We start from the raw sequence: 17,604 nt of genomic DNA, 5'->3' as shown, positions 1-17,604 counted from the left end.
CTCTGAAATGGACTGACAGGTAAACTGAAGAGAGAGAGGGAAGGAAGATTAATATGCCTGGGGACACTGCAGGCTTCTGTGTACTTGTCGAAGGCTGATCAAGATTAAAACCTTGAATTGTTCCTCATCAAAAGCCAGAGTATGATGTGTGGAGCTCTAATAAACTTTGAAAGTTTTTGTTTAGAGAGTTGAGCATATTCTCTAGTTCAGAGGATGGAAAAGCTGGAACACAAGGCAGACCCCAATAACCCTAGGTTTTGATTTGCGTTAGCTTGCAGGAACATGGCATCTCCCCTTTGCATCACTTTAGAAGAATTAAGTTAAAGAGAACAGGCTTCAGTTAAACTTTGCAAAGATGAGCTACATTTTATGATGTTAATGAAACTCAAGCACAGGCAAAAGCTGAACAAATTAGTAAAGTTCTAGCTAGTTTGCATTCACAGGATCAGCAAAGGAATATGAAGTAGGCACATAAAGAAGCAGAGTTTCCAAATCTTACTCCTCTCACTCTTTAGCAGAGTATTCTAGAAGGAAACAAGTTACAAAATCAGACAGAAATTCTGCTCCTCTGACTGAGATGGATTTCTTCTACAACCACTGGCTCTCTAAATCTTCCTGTGCTATTTCCATTTTTGGAACAGTGATAATAATATACCTTCCCATCTGTATATTGCTATGCACAAAATCTACCGATGTTTGCAAACCACCTAGATTCCTGCCAAGATGAGACTCTAGCATAATGTGAAATACAATTATCTCATTAGAAGAGGGAATACATGTGCACATGCATAGGTTTGTTCATATCAATGTTTCCTTATTCATTTCTCCAAACTTCCAAGATCTCCATATAAAAAAGAAATTTCCTTTCTTCTATCAAGTTTAGACAAGCTTTCTAGAACTTCACCAGAAAGGAAGGAGAATAAATCTGATGCTGTAAATCCATGCTCCTACGAGGACACAGAGACAGACATAATTGTCTGACTTGCAGAATTCTGGGGCTATGTCACTGGAAGATTAAAATGTGCTTCAAGAACATCTAAGGTGGAGTGGATAAAGTCACCTTTGGCCTCTGGTGCAGAAGCGGCCATATGCCAAAGTGAATTACAAACCCAGAGCCACAAGATTCATTAATCTAAGTAACAGCAGATTAAGCTGAGAGAATATGCCACCACAAACCACAGGCTCCCCAGCCATACTAAAAAATACTTACATAGAAAGTAGACAAGGTATCGTCTGAATGTGGAAAAGAAACCCCACAAGGTCTTCGGGAATATAAATCCAAAGAAACCTTCTTTCCCTTTTTAACAACTTACCTCTATGTGTGAAAACATGCATGAAGGCCCAAAATAGAGCTACGTACTTCTGAAGGACAAATAATATGTTCAGGTAGACTTGTCTTTCTGCTGGAGAGTCCTCCTGCAGGGGTAATTGCAGTCAGGATGTTGACAATTGTCAGGGCTGAGGAGGAGGAGGTGGTTCAGTGTATAACAGAAAAGACACAAACCTGAAATAAGTCCAAGAGCTAAGAAATTACTAATTTTCAGCAATTATGTTAATAACAGAGTGGGTAGGATGTGGAGACTGGTCAGTGCTACGTAACAGCAAATGCTAACACAGCTGTTGAGTATGGCTGGGAGGTGATTGAGATCACACCCACTGGGTTCTTTCCAGTTTAAGCATATGTGACATAAGACTCAATGTGATACAGACAGGTCAAGGTGGCAGCAACATACTTGTCCTGTCTCTTTGTTTTGCATGGCTTGAATCTAATCTTGCATAGCTTCAGGCAGGATGACCATGGCATGCAAAACAGGGTGATGTGATGCATGAAATAGGTATGTCACTTTAGCTTTTATCTGAGAGCTTCAACAGCCAAACAATTTCTTTTGTATCTCTGGAGAACGATATGCATTAAATTTAACATAAGTATTAACTACTGGCACCTTCAATCTTGAATATTACCTAAAGGCATCATAAGATACGGTGCAGAAAGCAAATAAAAAAGGAGTCAAACTGCAAGGAAGATGTAGCAAATATTAAAAAGTAAAAAGAGAGGTGAAAAGAAAATAGCATGAAAGAACAAAGAAATACATCTTCCTGTTAAAAAATGTTAAGCATTGATTAATAAAATGAAATAATAAAATAATTATACCAAAATAAATGAAACTGATTTCATTTAGATATTTTAGAAAGGCCACAGGATCCTTAAACAACTCTGTTATACAAGCCCTAAAATGTTCCTGATTTGCAAATGGCTCACTGATTTAAACGCATTAGCTGTTGTAAGACTGACCATAAAGGATAGAAGTCAACTATCCAGATGATGGCAAAGGGATGAAAAAAAGTCAAATAATTGCTGAATGAACTGATTTTGTCAGTTAAACATCAACTTTGGATCTAAATGCACTTTCTGAAACTTTGCAGTTGTGACTCCTTTTTTACTTCAAACCTAATGAGTTACAAAGACAAAACAGGCGCTGTAAGAATGGTTCTCCTTTCTCAAGGAATTGTTTTTCAATTTCCCTTGTTCAACATTCTTGTTCTTGCATTTTAGGAGAACTGATAAAAGACAGAAATACACTTGCTCTAGCATTCTCACTAAAACATCAGTTCCCGGGGAAAACATCTAGGTATTCCACCACTGATTTCTATAAATTTTAAGAGGCAGAAGATGTAGAAAGTGAACTTATGGTTTCTACCACTTGAGAGGTTACAAAGGGGGATGAAACTTGGGATGGGCTCAGGGGTGCTTCCTCTGTAAATCCCAATCACTTTTATGTTCCCAAACAGACCTGAGCAGAGCGCACTGGTTTCAAATGATGTACCTCATGACATTCAGACACTAAGCATGAGATGCAAGGCTCCTTCATACAGTTATCTGTAACATTTTCAGCAACCATATGCATGTGTTTCAGTGTGGCACAGCATTTCCCTATCTGGGAATGGTTTCCTGTCAATACTCTTTTGCAGTTAACCTCCCCACATGTATGCATAAAGCATTTTCCAGTATAAAATCTGAATTCTGAGGACCATTCCCCTGGAGGACATGTAATTCTCAGTGTTCAAAAACCCAGATAAAAGGAAACAATTAATTCTCTTAATTATTTTATTCAAGGTTTTTCTCTCTTTTCCTATCCACAGTCCTGAGAGGAAAAAGCTCAATCACTCTTATGCTGTTTACTTTCCAGGGTTAACAACATTTACTTTAATATTAAACTTCAGACTTGATCTTAAATGGCTGTAAATAGAATTACAAGGGAGCAAATCTGTGAGGGCTTGAATCGTCTTTTTTTTTTTCTCAGAGCTGAATGCATGCACCATGAGAGCACCATGCTGAAAATCATCTGAAATGCACAGAGAAAAACAGCTGTTTTCTAAATATACACAAAACCGGACCCCTTTGATGTGTTCTTTAGACCTAAGTAACTTTTCCACATGTACCTTTTTCCTCCCTCTGTACTCTTAAGGGACTCAATGTTCTTCAATCAGTAATTACAAAATTACTGAATGTTGAATTTTAGGTGTGTCTTACCCCACCCTTACGTCTCTTGCCAGGAAAATAAGTATCTAGTTGTTTCAGACCTGTTCTGGCTTAAATTAGGTACTTAAAGCCCTACTCTATTCTTGAAAGAGCAGTAGCACTACTGAATGAGCAAGTCAACATTTAGGATACCACACTAATGGAAGAATGCGATTAATGAAATTAATCCTGCTTCATGTATAGATGAGCTTTCCCTTACTGAATTTTCAAGTTTTGTAATAACTCACTGCATATCTCTTATGCTGTTCTTGAGCAATGGAGCTCATTACTTACTACAAGGAATGGGACTATTCCAGTCTACTTGTAAGCATAATCAGCAAGACAAATGACTTACAGGTGCTAAGCATCATGCCAAAGTGTGCAAAGAAACATCCCAGTTCTTATCTAAAAATGCATCTGCAGTGAAGATTAACATTTTATTCCAGTAATGGGTTGGGATAATTTAATGTCTTTGGTTATAAGGAGAGAAAGTACTGCCAGGCTTCCATAAATACTCTTTGACTGACCTTCACAAGTAACAGATGAAGACATGAACCTGGTCCTTTCCAACTAGTTTGCTGCCTCCTCCCCAGATTCATTTCATTGAAGGTAGGAGAGATATCAAAGAAAAGCCAGATTTTCATGGGTGTATTCACTGAACCCTGACATTCACCTGGATGTTTAACCCTGTTCTCTAACTTCTACATAAAGAAGCCAGAAATAACATCCCCCTCACGAATTTGAGAAGTGGGCGAAAACCACTACTGGCTTGCTGAACAAGCCAAAGTCCAATAAATAAAAGTAAGTAACACAACCTGTCTTGCCTCCAAGAAAGGAACCATGGCTCTTCACATTTCCAAAGCCTTTTACATTTCCACTGTGCTGAATTACACTTCCTTCTTAAGGCTTCCAACCTCTATGATTAAAACAAGGCCTTTCCCATTTTCCAGTGACATCTTGGAAGAGGAACTCCAGCAGCTTTCTAGGCAGGAAGGAGTCTGGTGGTACTGTCAGACTGTGAACGTCTGAAGCTCAAAGAGCTGACAGTGGTAAACAAAGCTTTTTAGTTCTAAATCAGTTGAATTCTAAATAAGGGTTTAAATCAGTAATAAATAAAATAGTCCCAAGGTAATGCACAAAATATCTTCTGATCCTTATTTATCTCTCAGAATAAATATTTTTAAAAAGTTTAAACAGGTTTGTCTTGAAATGTCATTCACACAAGACTCCAGCTGGGTGCTCCAAAGTGGCTCCTAAACATAAGAAACCTCTGAACAGGCTCCATCCCACCTCCATTCACTATTCATGCTTACAACCTTCCTTTTACAGAAAATACTTTCACTGAACAACTGGATTGTTTCAAACTTGGATAATGTTAGCAATGTGGAAAGGAACACAACCTCCAGAATAGAACTTGTTACGGGAGACAGCTTTCAACATCTTGCAAATGACAGCTTGCTCTTCCTCTATCCGCTAGCAGCCCACTAAGATATTCCTTAAAACCTTCTCAACCTGAAGACACAATGTATTTTCTCTTCACTGATTATCTCAGAATAATGAAATGACCCAAATACTGTAAAAGAGCTTTTTTTTTTTTTTTTTTCCAAACTCCACTAGAAACAACAGATGACATCTGTACAACCAGTGTGTTGCGAAATGCCCCAAACACCCATTGAGCAGTGGGTTTGTGGTTTTGGTTTGTGGTTTTTTTGGGTTGGGCTTTGGGTTTTGGGTTTTTTTTTTTTCTTTTACAGAAAGAAACTACATTTTTTGTTATTGTTTTTATGGCGTATCTTCTCAATAAAGCTTTTTCTCTCTTCTTGTTACCCTTTTGAATGGACAGCCTGTCACAGCCACAGGCTGCAATCATTTTTTTCACCAAATCTCCTCCATTTTTAAGTACTTAAAAGCACGGAAACATCCTTGAAATTGGTTGAAACTCAAGTTCCGCCATATGAGTACAGCTTATGAAAAATTCCATGTAACACATGCAATCTCTCTCTGGTACACAAAAATATTAGCAAAGCCAATGCATTCTTGTAGTTGCTCAGATACAATTCCTCATGCTCCTAATCTTAGTTGAGGTGCACACAACCTACAGTGCCTTTAAACTTGCAATAATGCTCTGGAGTGACTTGTTGCTTTAAACAGAGAGGGGGGTTTCATTTTACAACCTTTCTTCTTTTACCAAGTATCAGATGTGGTACACACCCATCCATTCTAATATCAGTTATCCCTAAAAAGGACTGACCTTGAGTCACTGCCTCGTGACTACTTGGAAAGCTCCATTGGAATAGTCCTGTCTAACCTCATTGTGGTGGGTCCACCTTGGCCACTAATAGTATACCCACCAAAGCTGCTCCCTCACTCCCTCTCCTCAACAGGAAGGGGGAGAAAATAGGATTCAAAAGCTCTTAAGTGAACGTAAACACAGAGAAATTGCTTACCAGTAACTGTCATGGGCAAAACAGAGTTAACTTGGGGAAAAATAATTTAATCGACTGCCAATTAAAGTGGGACTGGATAGTGAGAAACAAAGTCAAAAACACTGAAATAACACCTGTCCCCCATGACCCTTTTTTCCCCAGGCTCCACTTCATTCCTTCGCTCCCAAATCCTGCCCCATCGCCCCCACACTAAGGGATAGGGAATAGGTGAGTCATAACAGCTCCTCTCTAATGCTCCTTCCTCTTCACACTTTTTCCCTGCCCTCACACAGGCTGTCTGCCCCTTCACGAACTTTCCACTCCTGTATGGGCTCTCCATGGGCTGCAGCTTCCTTTAGGGCACATCCACCTGCTCTGGCACATGGGCTTCCATGGGCTTCCATGCAGATTTCTGTTCCAGCATAGTCTTCTCCAAGGGCTGTAGAGGAATCTCTGCTCCACCACCTGCAGCACCTCCTCCCCTCTTTGGTCTTCCTCCTGCCATTTCACACTTTCTTCCCCCTAAGCCACTGTAGGGCAGTGCTTTTCCCTTTCTTAAACAGGCTTTCCCTGAGGCACCATCACTGTGGCTGAGCAGCTCAGCTGTGCCCTGCAGGGGGTCCATCAGAGGTGGCTGGAACCAGCTGTGTCCCACAAGGGGCAGCCTCTGGCTTTTTCTCATGGAGGCCACCCTGCGACCCCTTCCTCCGAAGTCCCCCAACCTTGCCACCTGCACCCAATACAGTCACTTTGGAAACAGGCATCACCACCCCCAAAACCTCTCTCAATTGTTCTTTCTGCCTCTCCAGGGAGTGCTGATGTGGGTGAGGCCAATGCTTCCAGTCCTGTATCTCTGCCGGGGGTACACAATTTCTTTTCCAGTCTTGTCAATGCGGATCTGTCCAGCAGTACCAATATTAGTTTCTTTTTCCTTTAAACTCACTTGAGAGAGCTGGGACCAAATAAAATCCCAGAGAACAAAATAAAACTGACAATTTCAGCACTGATACACCTTTCCTCAATAGTTTTATTGTGCTTTCTTGTATTTCTACAAATCCTAGGGCAAGGTGTTAAACCAGAAAACTATGCTGCAACAAAAATCAGATAGCTAGGGTTTTCTCTCCTGAATTACAATAACACATACAACTGTCCTGAGATGGTTGTTCACTCAGGTAAAAAATATTATGTCCTGACCTGGCAGATACCAACAAGTTGCTTCACGCAACTTCACTGTAAGTTGGTTGTCTAAATTGACACCTCTACCTTTCCCACATCTAAGAACTAGTTAATATTTTCTCTTTTTCAATGCAGATGGTTTTTCTCCCCCTCTTTCAGTTTCAGTGTTTCTATTGAAGCACAGGTTGTGAAGGATTCCCAATGACATATCTATTTCTGGCTCACACAGACACTGCAACAACTAATACCTCCGTGTTTCCATGGCATCTCAGAGTCATCAATGGGTGGTTTAGCTCTGTGCGATACAATTATCATTCAGTGTAAAATTCTCAAGTTGTGTGTCAGTGACAGGGCCACAGAATTCAATCCCATTTCTGCTTAGGGTATATTACACCTTCACAGCTGGCCAAGGTTAGCAGCTATTATTCTGTATCTGGTTTTGAGGATATGAAGCAGACCCTTCACATTAATTATATATCATTCACTAGAGCAAAGAAGTCACTTTTCTCTACGCTTTGTCATTACATATGCTTTGTCACATACATTATTGTCACACAATAAATAATAAAATATTTGCATTAAATGGTAATAAATTAGTAAGTGTTCTGCTCCCTAGGCTTAGACAGATCTAAGGAACTATGTGATACATGTAGCCCGACAGAGCTGCTTGGACTGCTGTTTATTCAATGGGTCAGCCAGGTAAAACAGAATCCCACACTAAATACCAGTTTCACAAAGGACTCCTGAAAAATTAATTTGCTTGTTGCCACTGCAATAAACCTAACTGACACTCTTCAGCAACATACCAATTCTACACAGTTACAGGACCTTTATTATCTGCTCTAATGCTCTGGCTAATGCTGATGATTAGAAGTCACATTTAGGCCTATAAAGTTTAAAAAACAGCGCCTATAAGAAAACTGTGGGATTAGGTATTATGACAGACAATGAGGTATTGCTGCTTAAAGCATTTTTAACTTGCTAAAAGTACTTAACAGAAATTAAAGCATAGCTTCTCTGATAGAAGCAAACCATATCTGACCTTTCGCATTCTTAGTGCAGATGATGGTGCTGGTTTTGGTTTGCATATGGTGCCAAGGTACATCAAGCATTTTGAATTTCTGCCTCCTAGATACATCCTTAATTTAGTAGCCTGAGATCCTCCTCATAACCCTAACTGTTTTAGGATTTGTTTGATCTTGGTTCAGGTTGCATCACAACTAATCATTTACCTAATCCTTATTATTTCTGAAGTCGTGAAAAATAACAGAACCCAGGAATAAATATAATTAGCTACTGGGATTTACCAACATCTGTGACATGCTTTTTGTTCTTGGCTTCTGATGAAATATTTGAAGAGACACATGCATACAAAGATTTAATCACAAGATCAACTGGGCTGGCAATTAATTTCACTGTTTTTGAAATGTTTTGCTAAGAACCAAATTAATTCATAAAATAAACATCCCCTGTGCTTTTCAGTAGTCTAAAACAAGGCCACTAAGAAAAGAGAAGTCAGTAATTTTACTACTTGCCTGAGAGTCATCATAGACACTAAACCATGTATGGTTTTAAGAGCTGTAGATCTTAAAATTCTTAATAACCTTAACTTCAATCACCAAATATTTCAATGGTAGCACAGCTATTTCACCAAAGCATCCATTTTAAAAAATTCCATCCATTATGGCTTGGAAAAATAGAGCTATGACATTTTCCATGTATGTGCAGTTATTTAATACTTTACTTTTCTGCCTTGCTATCAAATTTGACTCTGTTACAATTCAGGGCCTGCACTCACTATGAACACAACAGGTTGCATTTTCCAGTGTTTACAATCCTTATCTCATACTGGACCAACAGTGAATGAAAAGCAGCCTGGGACTGCAAAAGTGAAAAGCCTGGTCTTTGACAAAAGCCTTCATTTAAACAAGTATGTGAATATTCCAGTGTGCCCTTTGAAATCTTTGCATTAATTGTTGCAAAAACATGTGATCCACTTAATAGCCATATAAAAATAACAGGCTGTTCATAAAAAGAAGGCCTAGAGAAAACAGCATGTGGTGGTTTTATTTAATGTGTCTTAAGCTTCAGGGAAACAGATCAATGCAAGTGATCAGGAGCAAACACTGAAAGAAGTTGACCTTATAAAAGAAATTCTGCATGCTCTTTATTCCTAAGCATCAGAAGGACACAGAAAGAGGTGAAGGTGAAACCAGATGCAGATTAAGAAAACACGAGTTTCAAGTAGCTTAGTTTTTGTTCAAATTTTGCTTTAACTTTTTCTGATCTTCCTTTTTCCCCACTTATGACAAGACATAGGCAGGAGGGAATGAGGAAAGGAGGGAAGTGAGTGGAGGAAAAAAAAAAGAAAACCAAAGAAAAAAGAAGAGTCTTTGTCAGCATTGGTCAAAACCAAAAATATCTTTGACCATTTTAGCATCTTGAGTTTCTGTATCATCAAAAAAATCAGGGTACTGGTTGTTCTATGTGCAGTATCTTTAGCGATATGTAAATAAAAGAAATGCCTTGTTAAGAACAGTGTTTTAATGTAAAACTCTAAGCTGGGTAACGCAAGGATACTAATGAAAAACACTGTGTGCCTAATCTTATTTGACTCTTCTGATTTTCCTTTTTTAAGACTAAGATCTATTCTAAAGATACAAACACCAAACAAACTGGAGCGCAGATGAAGGTTCCTGATTTTTTATGAACAAGTGCACCTTGCACCCTTATTCTGATGTACAGATGCTCAGATAGAAAGTTACCAAAAAAAAAAAAATTAAAATAGATGCAAGCAAAGCTATTATTACTTGATGTTTCTCCCGTTTCTGGTAGACCACCAATTTCACTTTCACCTCTCCATTTCAGCTCTCCCTTCTTCATGACTGCATCACTAGGTCTATCGCATCCAGGACATTTCCACAAGAACTTCACAACAACTGCATTCGTAACCTTATTTCTGCAATGAATCACTTGGACATTTTTGGAGCTCCTGGCACAGAGTAGAGGAAGGTGCAAGACAGCATGCTAGTACCTTGTAGTTTAAGAAGTAGATAGGTTATATCCACCCACTATGACATGCAGTGAAGCAGCAAGCTGAAGGCTTTCTTACTTTCAATTCAAATACAGCGATCTTCTGGTCTGACTTCACCAGAATGAGAAGAGGAAACAATAAAATATCATCCTTCATAAAGTATCAGCCTTTTCTCTGCATGTCTTTACTGACCGAAGTCCAGCAACTGTACAGATAGATGGATTTTTCCCCTGCCCTTCAATCCTTCCAGCATCATGTAGAAAGTTAACATGGTGCTTAGCAACAACTAGCAGCTTCTGGAAATCTCAGCATTTCCGATGGAGATTAGAACTATATGATTTCAGGGATAGATGGTTTAATCCTCTGGAGAAAAAATAACCCTAATCTGGGGTGGGGAGAAAGGATACCCTTTAGCATTTATTATCAAATACAAACACACACACATACAACCCTTACCAATTTTAATTCTGTCACACAGTAAAAATAAATAAATAAACCCACAGAGTTTGAACAAAAAAAAAATTTCCTTCTCTGCTAATAGACTTACTTTGTTAATACATTTCAATTAAATGTAATATTTGTTTGTGGCAAGCTTTTTGGCAGCGGATAACCAGATGCCCAGTAATATCCCTTGGACAAGTTTGACTCCCACATGTGCCTTTCATCATGTTTTTTGCAAGGTGATTATAAAATCATAGAATCACAGAATGATCAGGGTTGGAAAGGACCTTAAGATCACCTAGTCCCAAACCCCCTGCCATGGGCAGGGACATCTCACACCAGGCTGTTACCATCCATTCATCAAATGATTGCCTCATGGAACACCTGAAGCCCCTCCATTCCTCACCTTAACTGCCATTTTTCCTCCTCCTGCCCTCCTCCTCATTCCAGTGGATTTTAAAATGGACAGATCTTAGTTATAGAGAGAAGGAGTACATTTCCTTCTTCTCCCGGCTCAGCCTCTCATGACTCTTGCCCGAGATGGTCAAACACTTCCCTACACCATGGGTATTTCTAAACTAGAATTTGTTCAGCAGGAACCACAAGCTGAGGGAAGCACCAGCTGACGAGCATCAGAAAGCCAAGAGCTGCTGCACTACACACATCATCTTGTTGTCAGAAGGAACGTTCAGGACACATCAGGATGAGCTCATTTAAAACAAAGAGGTCGTGGGATGCCAGCAGTCAAAACTGTATGAGAAGCAGATGTGGAAGTAATGACATCCTAACACATTTCAAAGGCCCTGTTTCTGGTTAAGACTATCCATTAAAATAAAATAAAAAAAAAAATGGCCTAGCCCCAATAAAATACTGAATGATCTGGAAAACTAAGGAACTTTGTCTCCACTATATCTGATCTCCTCACATGCTTGTGGCGTTGAGCACCAACCGCGCAGCTCGTAACCAAAAGGTCTCTGCAGGTGGACAATGCAGCACCGCTTTCTTGCAAGACTCCCCTAACGAGCAATAAGTCCAAGCTCAACTTGTTTTTGTCTAGCAGCTTTTCGAGACTGTTCTAACTCACATACCCAGCTCAGAACTAAAATCTCAAGTTCCTATGGACAATGTTCAAAAAGGTTAATCTCCAGTCTTCAAAACTTTGTTAACTTCTGGAGTGTCAGGCAGCTGTCATTTCTCTCCCGGGCAGGTTCTCCTCACTGGCTTGAGCATCTCCCTACCCCAATTCCCTTTCACTGCAGTAAGAACAAGACATTGACTGAACCTGCAAGTGCTTCACTCAACAGATGTTGATGGTAATTATCATCGCTCTGCCAGACTGCTCCACTTTATACCCTTAATCTCTATTTTTGCCTGTCCCTTTCCCTGGACTCATCTCACACTCATTTATTTCCTGTTCTTTCTCTTCAGATCATGTACCTAAGTATCAAAATACATCCTGATTTCTCTCTCTTCTTTGTGAAATTAATCTATGTACTATATCTGCGGTACAGAGCTGTAAATCTGTGTGGAAATGAATGTATTTTTCTTGTGATATCACACTATCTAGGACTACAGATTTCTTATCCCTGACAGGGATTAATAACCAGAATCATGTGAAGGAGCACATACAAACAGCTTCCACCTTCCTCAATAAATAACCTCTTATATTTTTCTTAATTCTGGACATCCAACATGTGACAACTTCCTGTGCCCTTGCACACCTTTTAGATCACCCTTCCAAGATGAGATTTGAAAACATCGGTCCCATATCTATATATAAATTGAAACATGTCAGCTCTATAATTTAATTCAGGAAGACAAAATGGGAAAAGGATTTATATGTAAGGACGAGAAAAAATCTATGTGCATCAGGCTGAAGACAGGCAAACACATGCAGATATCCAATTTTGTATCTATAGTGGAAACATCTGCTGGCTCTTATAGCTGCTTCTCTCCTCTTTTCTTCTTCTATTTCCGTTCTTTTGCTTCCTAGTCCTCTTTGTTGAATGTAGATGCTTTTCCCTTACTATTTTTTCATCTTTGATTACCTGCTTGTAAATTAATAAAAGGAAAGGAAAATGAAGAAATTGTTTTTTCTAATGCCACCAGATCTAAAATTTCATGGCAGAGGTCCAACTAAATGCTTAACATTTTAAATTGTTATTTTTAACAATCATCATTATATACAGAGGCTTGCTCATTAAACAGGCCTGTATTACTGTAGCTCTACTTATAATCAACAGCTAGCTCCACCTAGTGTCTTAATTCATCAGTGAAACAGAAAGCTAAAACCAGATACTATAGATAAAACAGAAGCAAACTATAAAATCACTTGTCAGCTGGATGATGGCCACAGGCAGCATGCAGTTATGCATGTAACTACTGTCTGATGATAGCCAGCCAACACTCTTGAGACAAGGAGCGACTACCTGCTTCTGGAGTATAAAAGTAATACATGCAATATAAAACAGTTTTACTGTTACCCTGAAAAGGTGAATGGTACTTAAGCTGTTTATATGGGTTATTCTCTCTTAAGGTTTCATCATCAACAACAAGGAAATATTATTTTTCAATTTAACAGAACTTCTCTGAAATAAAGATTTTTTTTTTATTATTGTCATCAAAGCTATAGAACTATTTTTGGCTATACAAACCCTACAGTGATCCTCTCCACTAATAAGTACCTCCCCCCTCCCAGCAGTTACAAAATAATTTACAATGTCTTTCAGAGATGATCAAAACAGGAAAATGCTCAAACTAGCTGTCGGTATATCAGTTTTATTGATCTTTACCTTCAAACTTTCTAAGGCTGGTTCACTGCTGTGTATCTAGAAGCATCTATCTTTCTAAAACTGTTACAGCTTCAGTCAGCAACATTTAGTGTCTAATAGCCTGTTCTCCTTTTGACAAGACTACACAGAGCTCAGCCTGCAAAGTCATTTAAAATAAAGTCAGAAAAGTGAATATCCAATATGACAAGAGATCTCTTGTTTATCACCTTGGAAAATATTATATACCTGATGAATAAGGGAGTTTACACTGAAAGAAAGCATTCTGTAAAGCAAAATAAAGCAAATAATCTAACATAATCACCTCCTGTGAGCTACCAATCAGCGTTTGAATGGTTGTTGGAACTCCAAAGAGGAAGCAGAGATCCTGCCTTACATTTAGAAATCACTACTTTTACTTCTTAGATGGAGGACGACTCACTCCGATAGAGCTGACGTCTGTTTTAAACCTGTTCAAATCACCTGTCCGGAGCTGCTTAGTGTTTTCACCCTAGTGGTGATAAAATATATTTCAATATGTACCGTATACACTTAATGACCACTTACCGTGACAGAGACGGAGTATATACTGAGGGGGGTGGGGGGGCTGAGGGGAGAGGGAAGGAGGGAGGAGGTGGACAGGAGGAAGGAACGTATATTAAGATGATACATACACCAAAGAAAGCACCAGTAAATTTTCCCAAACTTTCTCAAAATAGTCAGTGGAAAGTTATGCTTGCGATTCATCTAGTTTAAAGTATTCACAGCTAAATTCTGTGATTAAATAAAAACCTCGCTGCAATACAGAATCTGAATTTAATAAAATGCACACAAAAATGCTCTCTGATGTTTCAAAAATAAGAGAATACTCCACTTCTCAATAATTTAGCAGTTACTGTCATTTCTCATTAACAGCTTTCAAAATCCTGTCTGAAACAAGCTGATACAGAGAAATTAAGAGCAGTAATCAAGCGAGAAATGATAGACCAGCTGGGTAGGCATCAAGTTGGCAAAACGTGAATACAGTTCAGTAGCTGAAACAGATGCCGGAGTTGTTGAGAAACCCTGTAGGAGATACTGATGTATTTTCTTTATATAATACTGAACAACTGAATAAATGTCAAGAGCTAAAAACTGATGGAGAATAAAACCTGTCAGAAAAAACTATCTATAAAGCAGAGACCTGCAATAATATCTTTTCATTATACCAAAGCATTCAGTACATGCATCTTCATTTCCTCGGGATTCCTGAATATGCCAATACATCAATCAGAGCCTGCTAGTGAATCGAAGGGAGCCTTTCCTAGTCCTGTTTCGCATTTGTTTGCGTCTATCTACCTGAGGCTTCACAGACTTAGAAAATACTTTATTCTTCAGTCTCATCCTAACACAACACTCTCTTTCAAGCAAGCGATTCCCCGAGCTTGGAGGCAAGCGGGGAAGAAAGGGTAACACAAACATAAATGAAACTGCAAAATCCATTTTGCACAAGGAATGTTGTTTTCAGAGTTTCAAGACCTCAGCAACAAATCCTCTGCCAGCGGAGGCAGCTTATTCTAGCATATGCTTTGTCATGGTCAGTTTCTAATTACATTCATAATGATGCAATAGCTTTGATAATCCTACCTTCCATGCCAGCTGCTTTTCTTGTCACTCCATCATGCCAATAAGTTGGCTGCCGTAACAAATCAAGATAGTGCAAAACAGCATCTTTCCCCTGCATCTGTCATCTTCCTGAAAGCATTCTATTACTGCCGACTGCTGGGAACCAGAAAGTCTATTTGAATTCCAGCAGCTCCCCTTTCGCATGATTCAAGTTAGGTTAGGTGGGCATGCCTAACATGATTCTCTCCATCATTTATTATGCAGCTGCTACACCGTCGGTGTGGTAACCACTCTGACTTTACCCGATACGTCAGTCTTGCAAACCTCTACCTCCGTGCAAACACATGAGCCACAGAAGCATCTTGCATTTAATGAGCATTCTCCCTGCCTAAAGAGAGTGCATCTGCAAATCTGTTTCAAATCCTGCTGCTCGCATTGTCCTCTAAGGCTGATGCAAATGTTTGAAGATTTTTTTCATTCTCATGTTTTGTCTCTTCAGAAAGCACAGCTCTTCATGCACGCTTGAATTATTCACACTTCAGCTAAACATTTGCTGATTTGTGTCCAACCAAACAGCACCTTCCCGTTGAAAGTCTCTGCTCGAAAGCTACTTCCAAATAACAGAGCTGTGCGTTCAGGCTCTCAACTCTGTTTCATTTTAAACATGGCTTTTATAGCTACCCCTTCAACAAATACATTTAGTTCTTTTCATGCAATAAATGGCTGTCTAATGAGGGAATGGTACATTTTTAAGCAATTTATCTAGGTCTACCTGTAGGTGACTTTTGCTTTTCTGTGCTTTATACATTTTAGCTCTGAGTGGATAGCTCTGTTAGAGCATCATGATATTCTTAAAGTGGTAAGAACACCACCATAAGCTGTTTTTTGCCAGCCTATGGAGGACACTCTTAAACAACAGAGTTTGCTTAACTGCCTCTGAGTATTGTGAATTAAAAGGATAGGATTGTTCTGTTGTCTTTCTATTTATATTTTCTGTTGGGGTCAGGGAAAAACACACTTGCGTCACTGATTTAAAAAGAATATTAATAGAAATTGACATATACACATCAATCAACCTCCAAGTTAAATTAGCTGCGTCTCCTCCCACCACTTCTGCTTGTAGTTCAGAGTCAAGGCATTTCATCTTTAATGCGTCCGCTTGCTCATAAGCTGAATAAACATCCCCAACCTCACACTGGAAAGTTTGAGTACTTCAGAGAGAAAAAAGGAACAACTTAACATATGCAACTGCCTGGCTAAAACCTCTTAAGTGAAGTAGTGATGGAGAGCACAAGGATGATCACTGGAGTAATACCTCCTTCCTCAGGCGCTGCACAGTGGCAAAGGAGGAGGGAGGAAGAGGAAAGGGCACAGTGCTCTGGGAAGAGTTTTCCCTTGCAACAGCAGCCAGCTCAGCATCACTCTCCAGTTCTCATATTCCTGGCTTACAAGGCTCACAGGGTTTTACTTAAGCCTCGCTTTTTCACTCAGATAAGACATGTTGAACTTCTCTGTGGTTTGCACACACAACCCCACCCCGACAGTCCCTTCCTCCCCCACAGTTTCCTATCCTGGGTTAAGTTCCCAAGCCTCTTGTCTATGAAAAAGAAGCTCGAAAACATGAGCATAGGGGAGCTCTAAGTCACAGAGAGTGAAGGGGAGGAGGGAAAAAAAAAAAAAAAGGGGGGAAAAAAAAAAAAGAAAATGGTAAGAGAATCTCCTACTTTGAAAAAATACATAAAAATAAATACAAAAATTACAAAACTAAATGGGGAAAAAAAATAAAAATAAAGAAATACCAGTACATCTGATAGCTTCCTCCAGACCTCCCGCAGGGGAGTTATCAGGGGGTGGGACTGCAGGGTAGATCCCTCCTCGTTCCCGGTGGAGCCACAGCCCCGGGGTTAGAGGCAGGGTTTGGGGTCTCCAGCCCCTAGGCAGAGAGAAAGGCACTCTCCTGCAGCAAAAACCTGCTGACAGGCCACAGTGGGAGCAGGCTGGCACGAGGGTGCAGCGCGTGGGAGAGCTCCCAGCTCTGCTGGGAGGGATCCGACTCCCTGCTCTCGCCCACATCTAAATGGCACAGCTGACACCTGAATGAGCTAACATAGCATGGCGCGGGTTATATTTGATACTGTATTTATTCCTAGCATGCTGCCAGAAAATGCCTTTTTAGAGATTTCATGTAAATAAAGTAGAATTACTACATCTGTTCCTCTGTCTGTAGCAGCACGTATCAACAAGCTAATTTTGCATTCAAGGCAACAGAGAGAGTCCTATCGTATAGTTGCAAAGTGCACAACTATAAAGTGCCTATCTCAAAATACTGTCAGCTCCTTTTTGTTCACAGTTCAAGTCATTTCTGAAGTGAAACAAACCAGACAATAAATAAGGCTGACTTTGAAGTTACCATAAATTCGAAGTACCTAAAAGGATATGCTTAATATTTCACACTTCTAGCTGCATGACGATTTTAAAAACACAGACACAGCAAAATGGAATTTACATGGTATTTCGCAACAGAGGAGTTTGAGTTCATAGCTCATATAGCTTGGAGTTGCAGGGACAACCTAAAGTACCTAAAAACTCACCAAAGGCTTGATTTCTAGTTCAGTGAATTTTGAGCTATGCAAG

At 39.5% G+C, this 17,604-nt stretch overlaps 1 protein-coding gene across 13 annotated transcripts in view; it reads right to left on the bottom strand.

The window, feature by feature from the left end:
* Nucleotides 1-15,346, bottom strand: part of DMD (dystrophin) — a 1,118,883-nt gene extending 1,103,537 nt beyond the window's left edge. For all 13 annotated transcript variants that reach the window (XM_030475728.1, XM_030475726.1, XM_030475707.1 and 10 more), the window contains exon 1: nt 14,992-15,346. In XM_030475728.1, the coding sequence (XP_030331588.1) occupies nt 14,992-15,088 (97 nt within the window). In that variant the 5' untranslated portion in view covers nt 15,089-15,346. The remainder of the gene's footprint in view (nt 1-14,991) is intronic.
* Between the last annotated feature and the right edge of the window lie 2,258 nt (nt 15,347-17,604).

This window comes from Strigops habroptila, chromosome 2 (genome assembly GCF_004027225.2).
Source record: "Strigops habroptila isolate Jane chromosome 2, bStrHab1.2.pri, whole genome shotgun sequence".
NCBI lineage: Eukaryota > Metazoa > Chordata > Aves > Psittaciformes > Psittacidae > Strigops > Strigops habroptila.
Note: the sequence above shows the minus strand (reverse complement) of the source record. Positions and strands in the feature narration are given on the sequence as shown.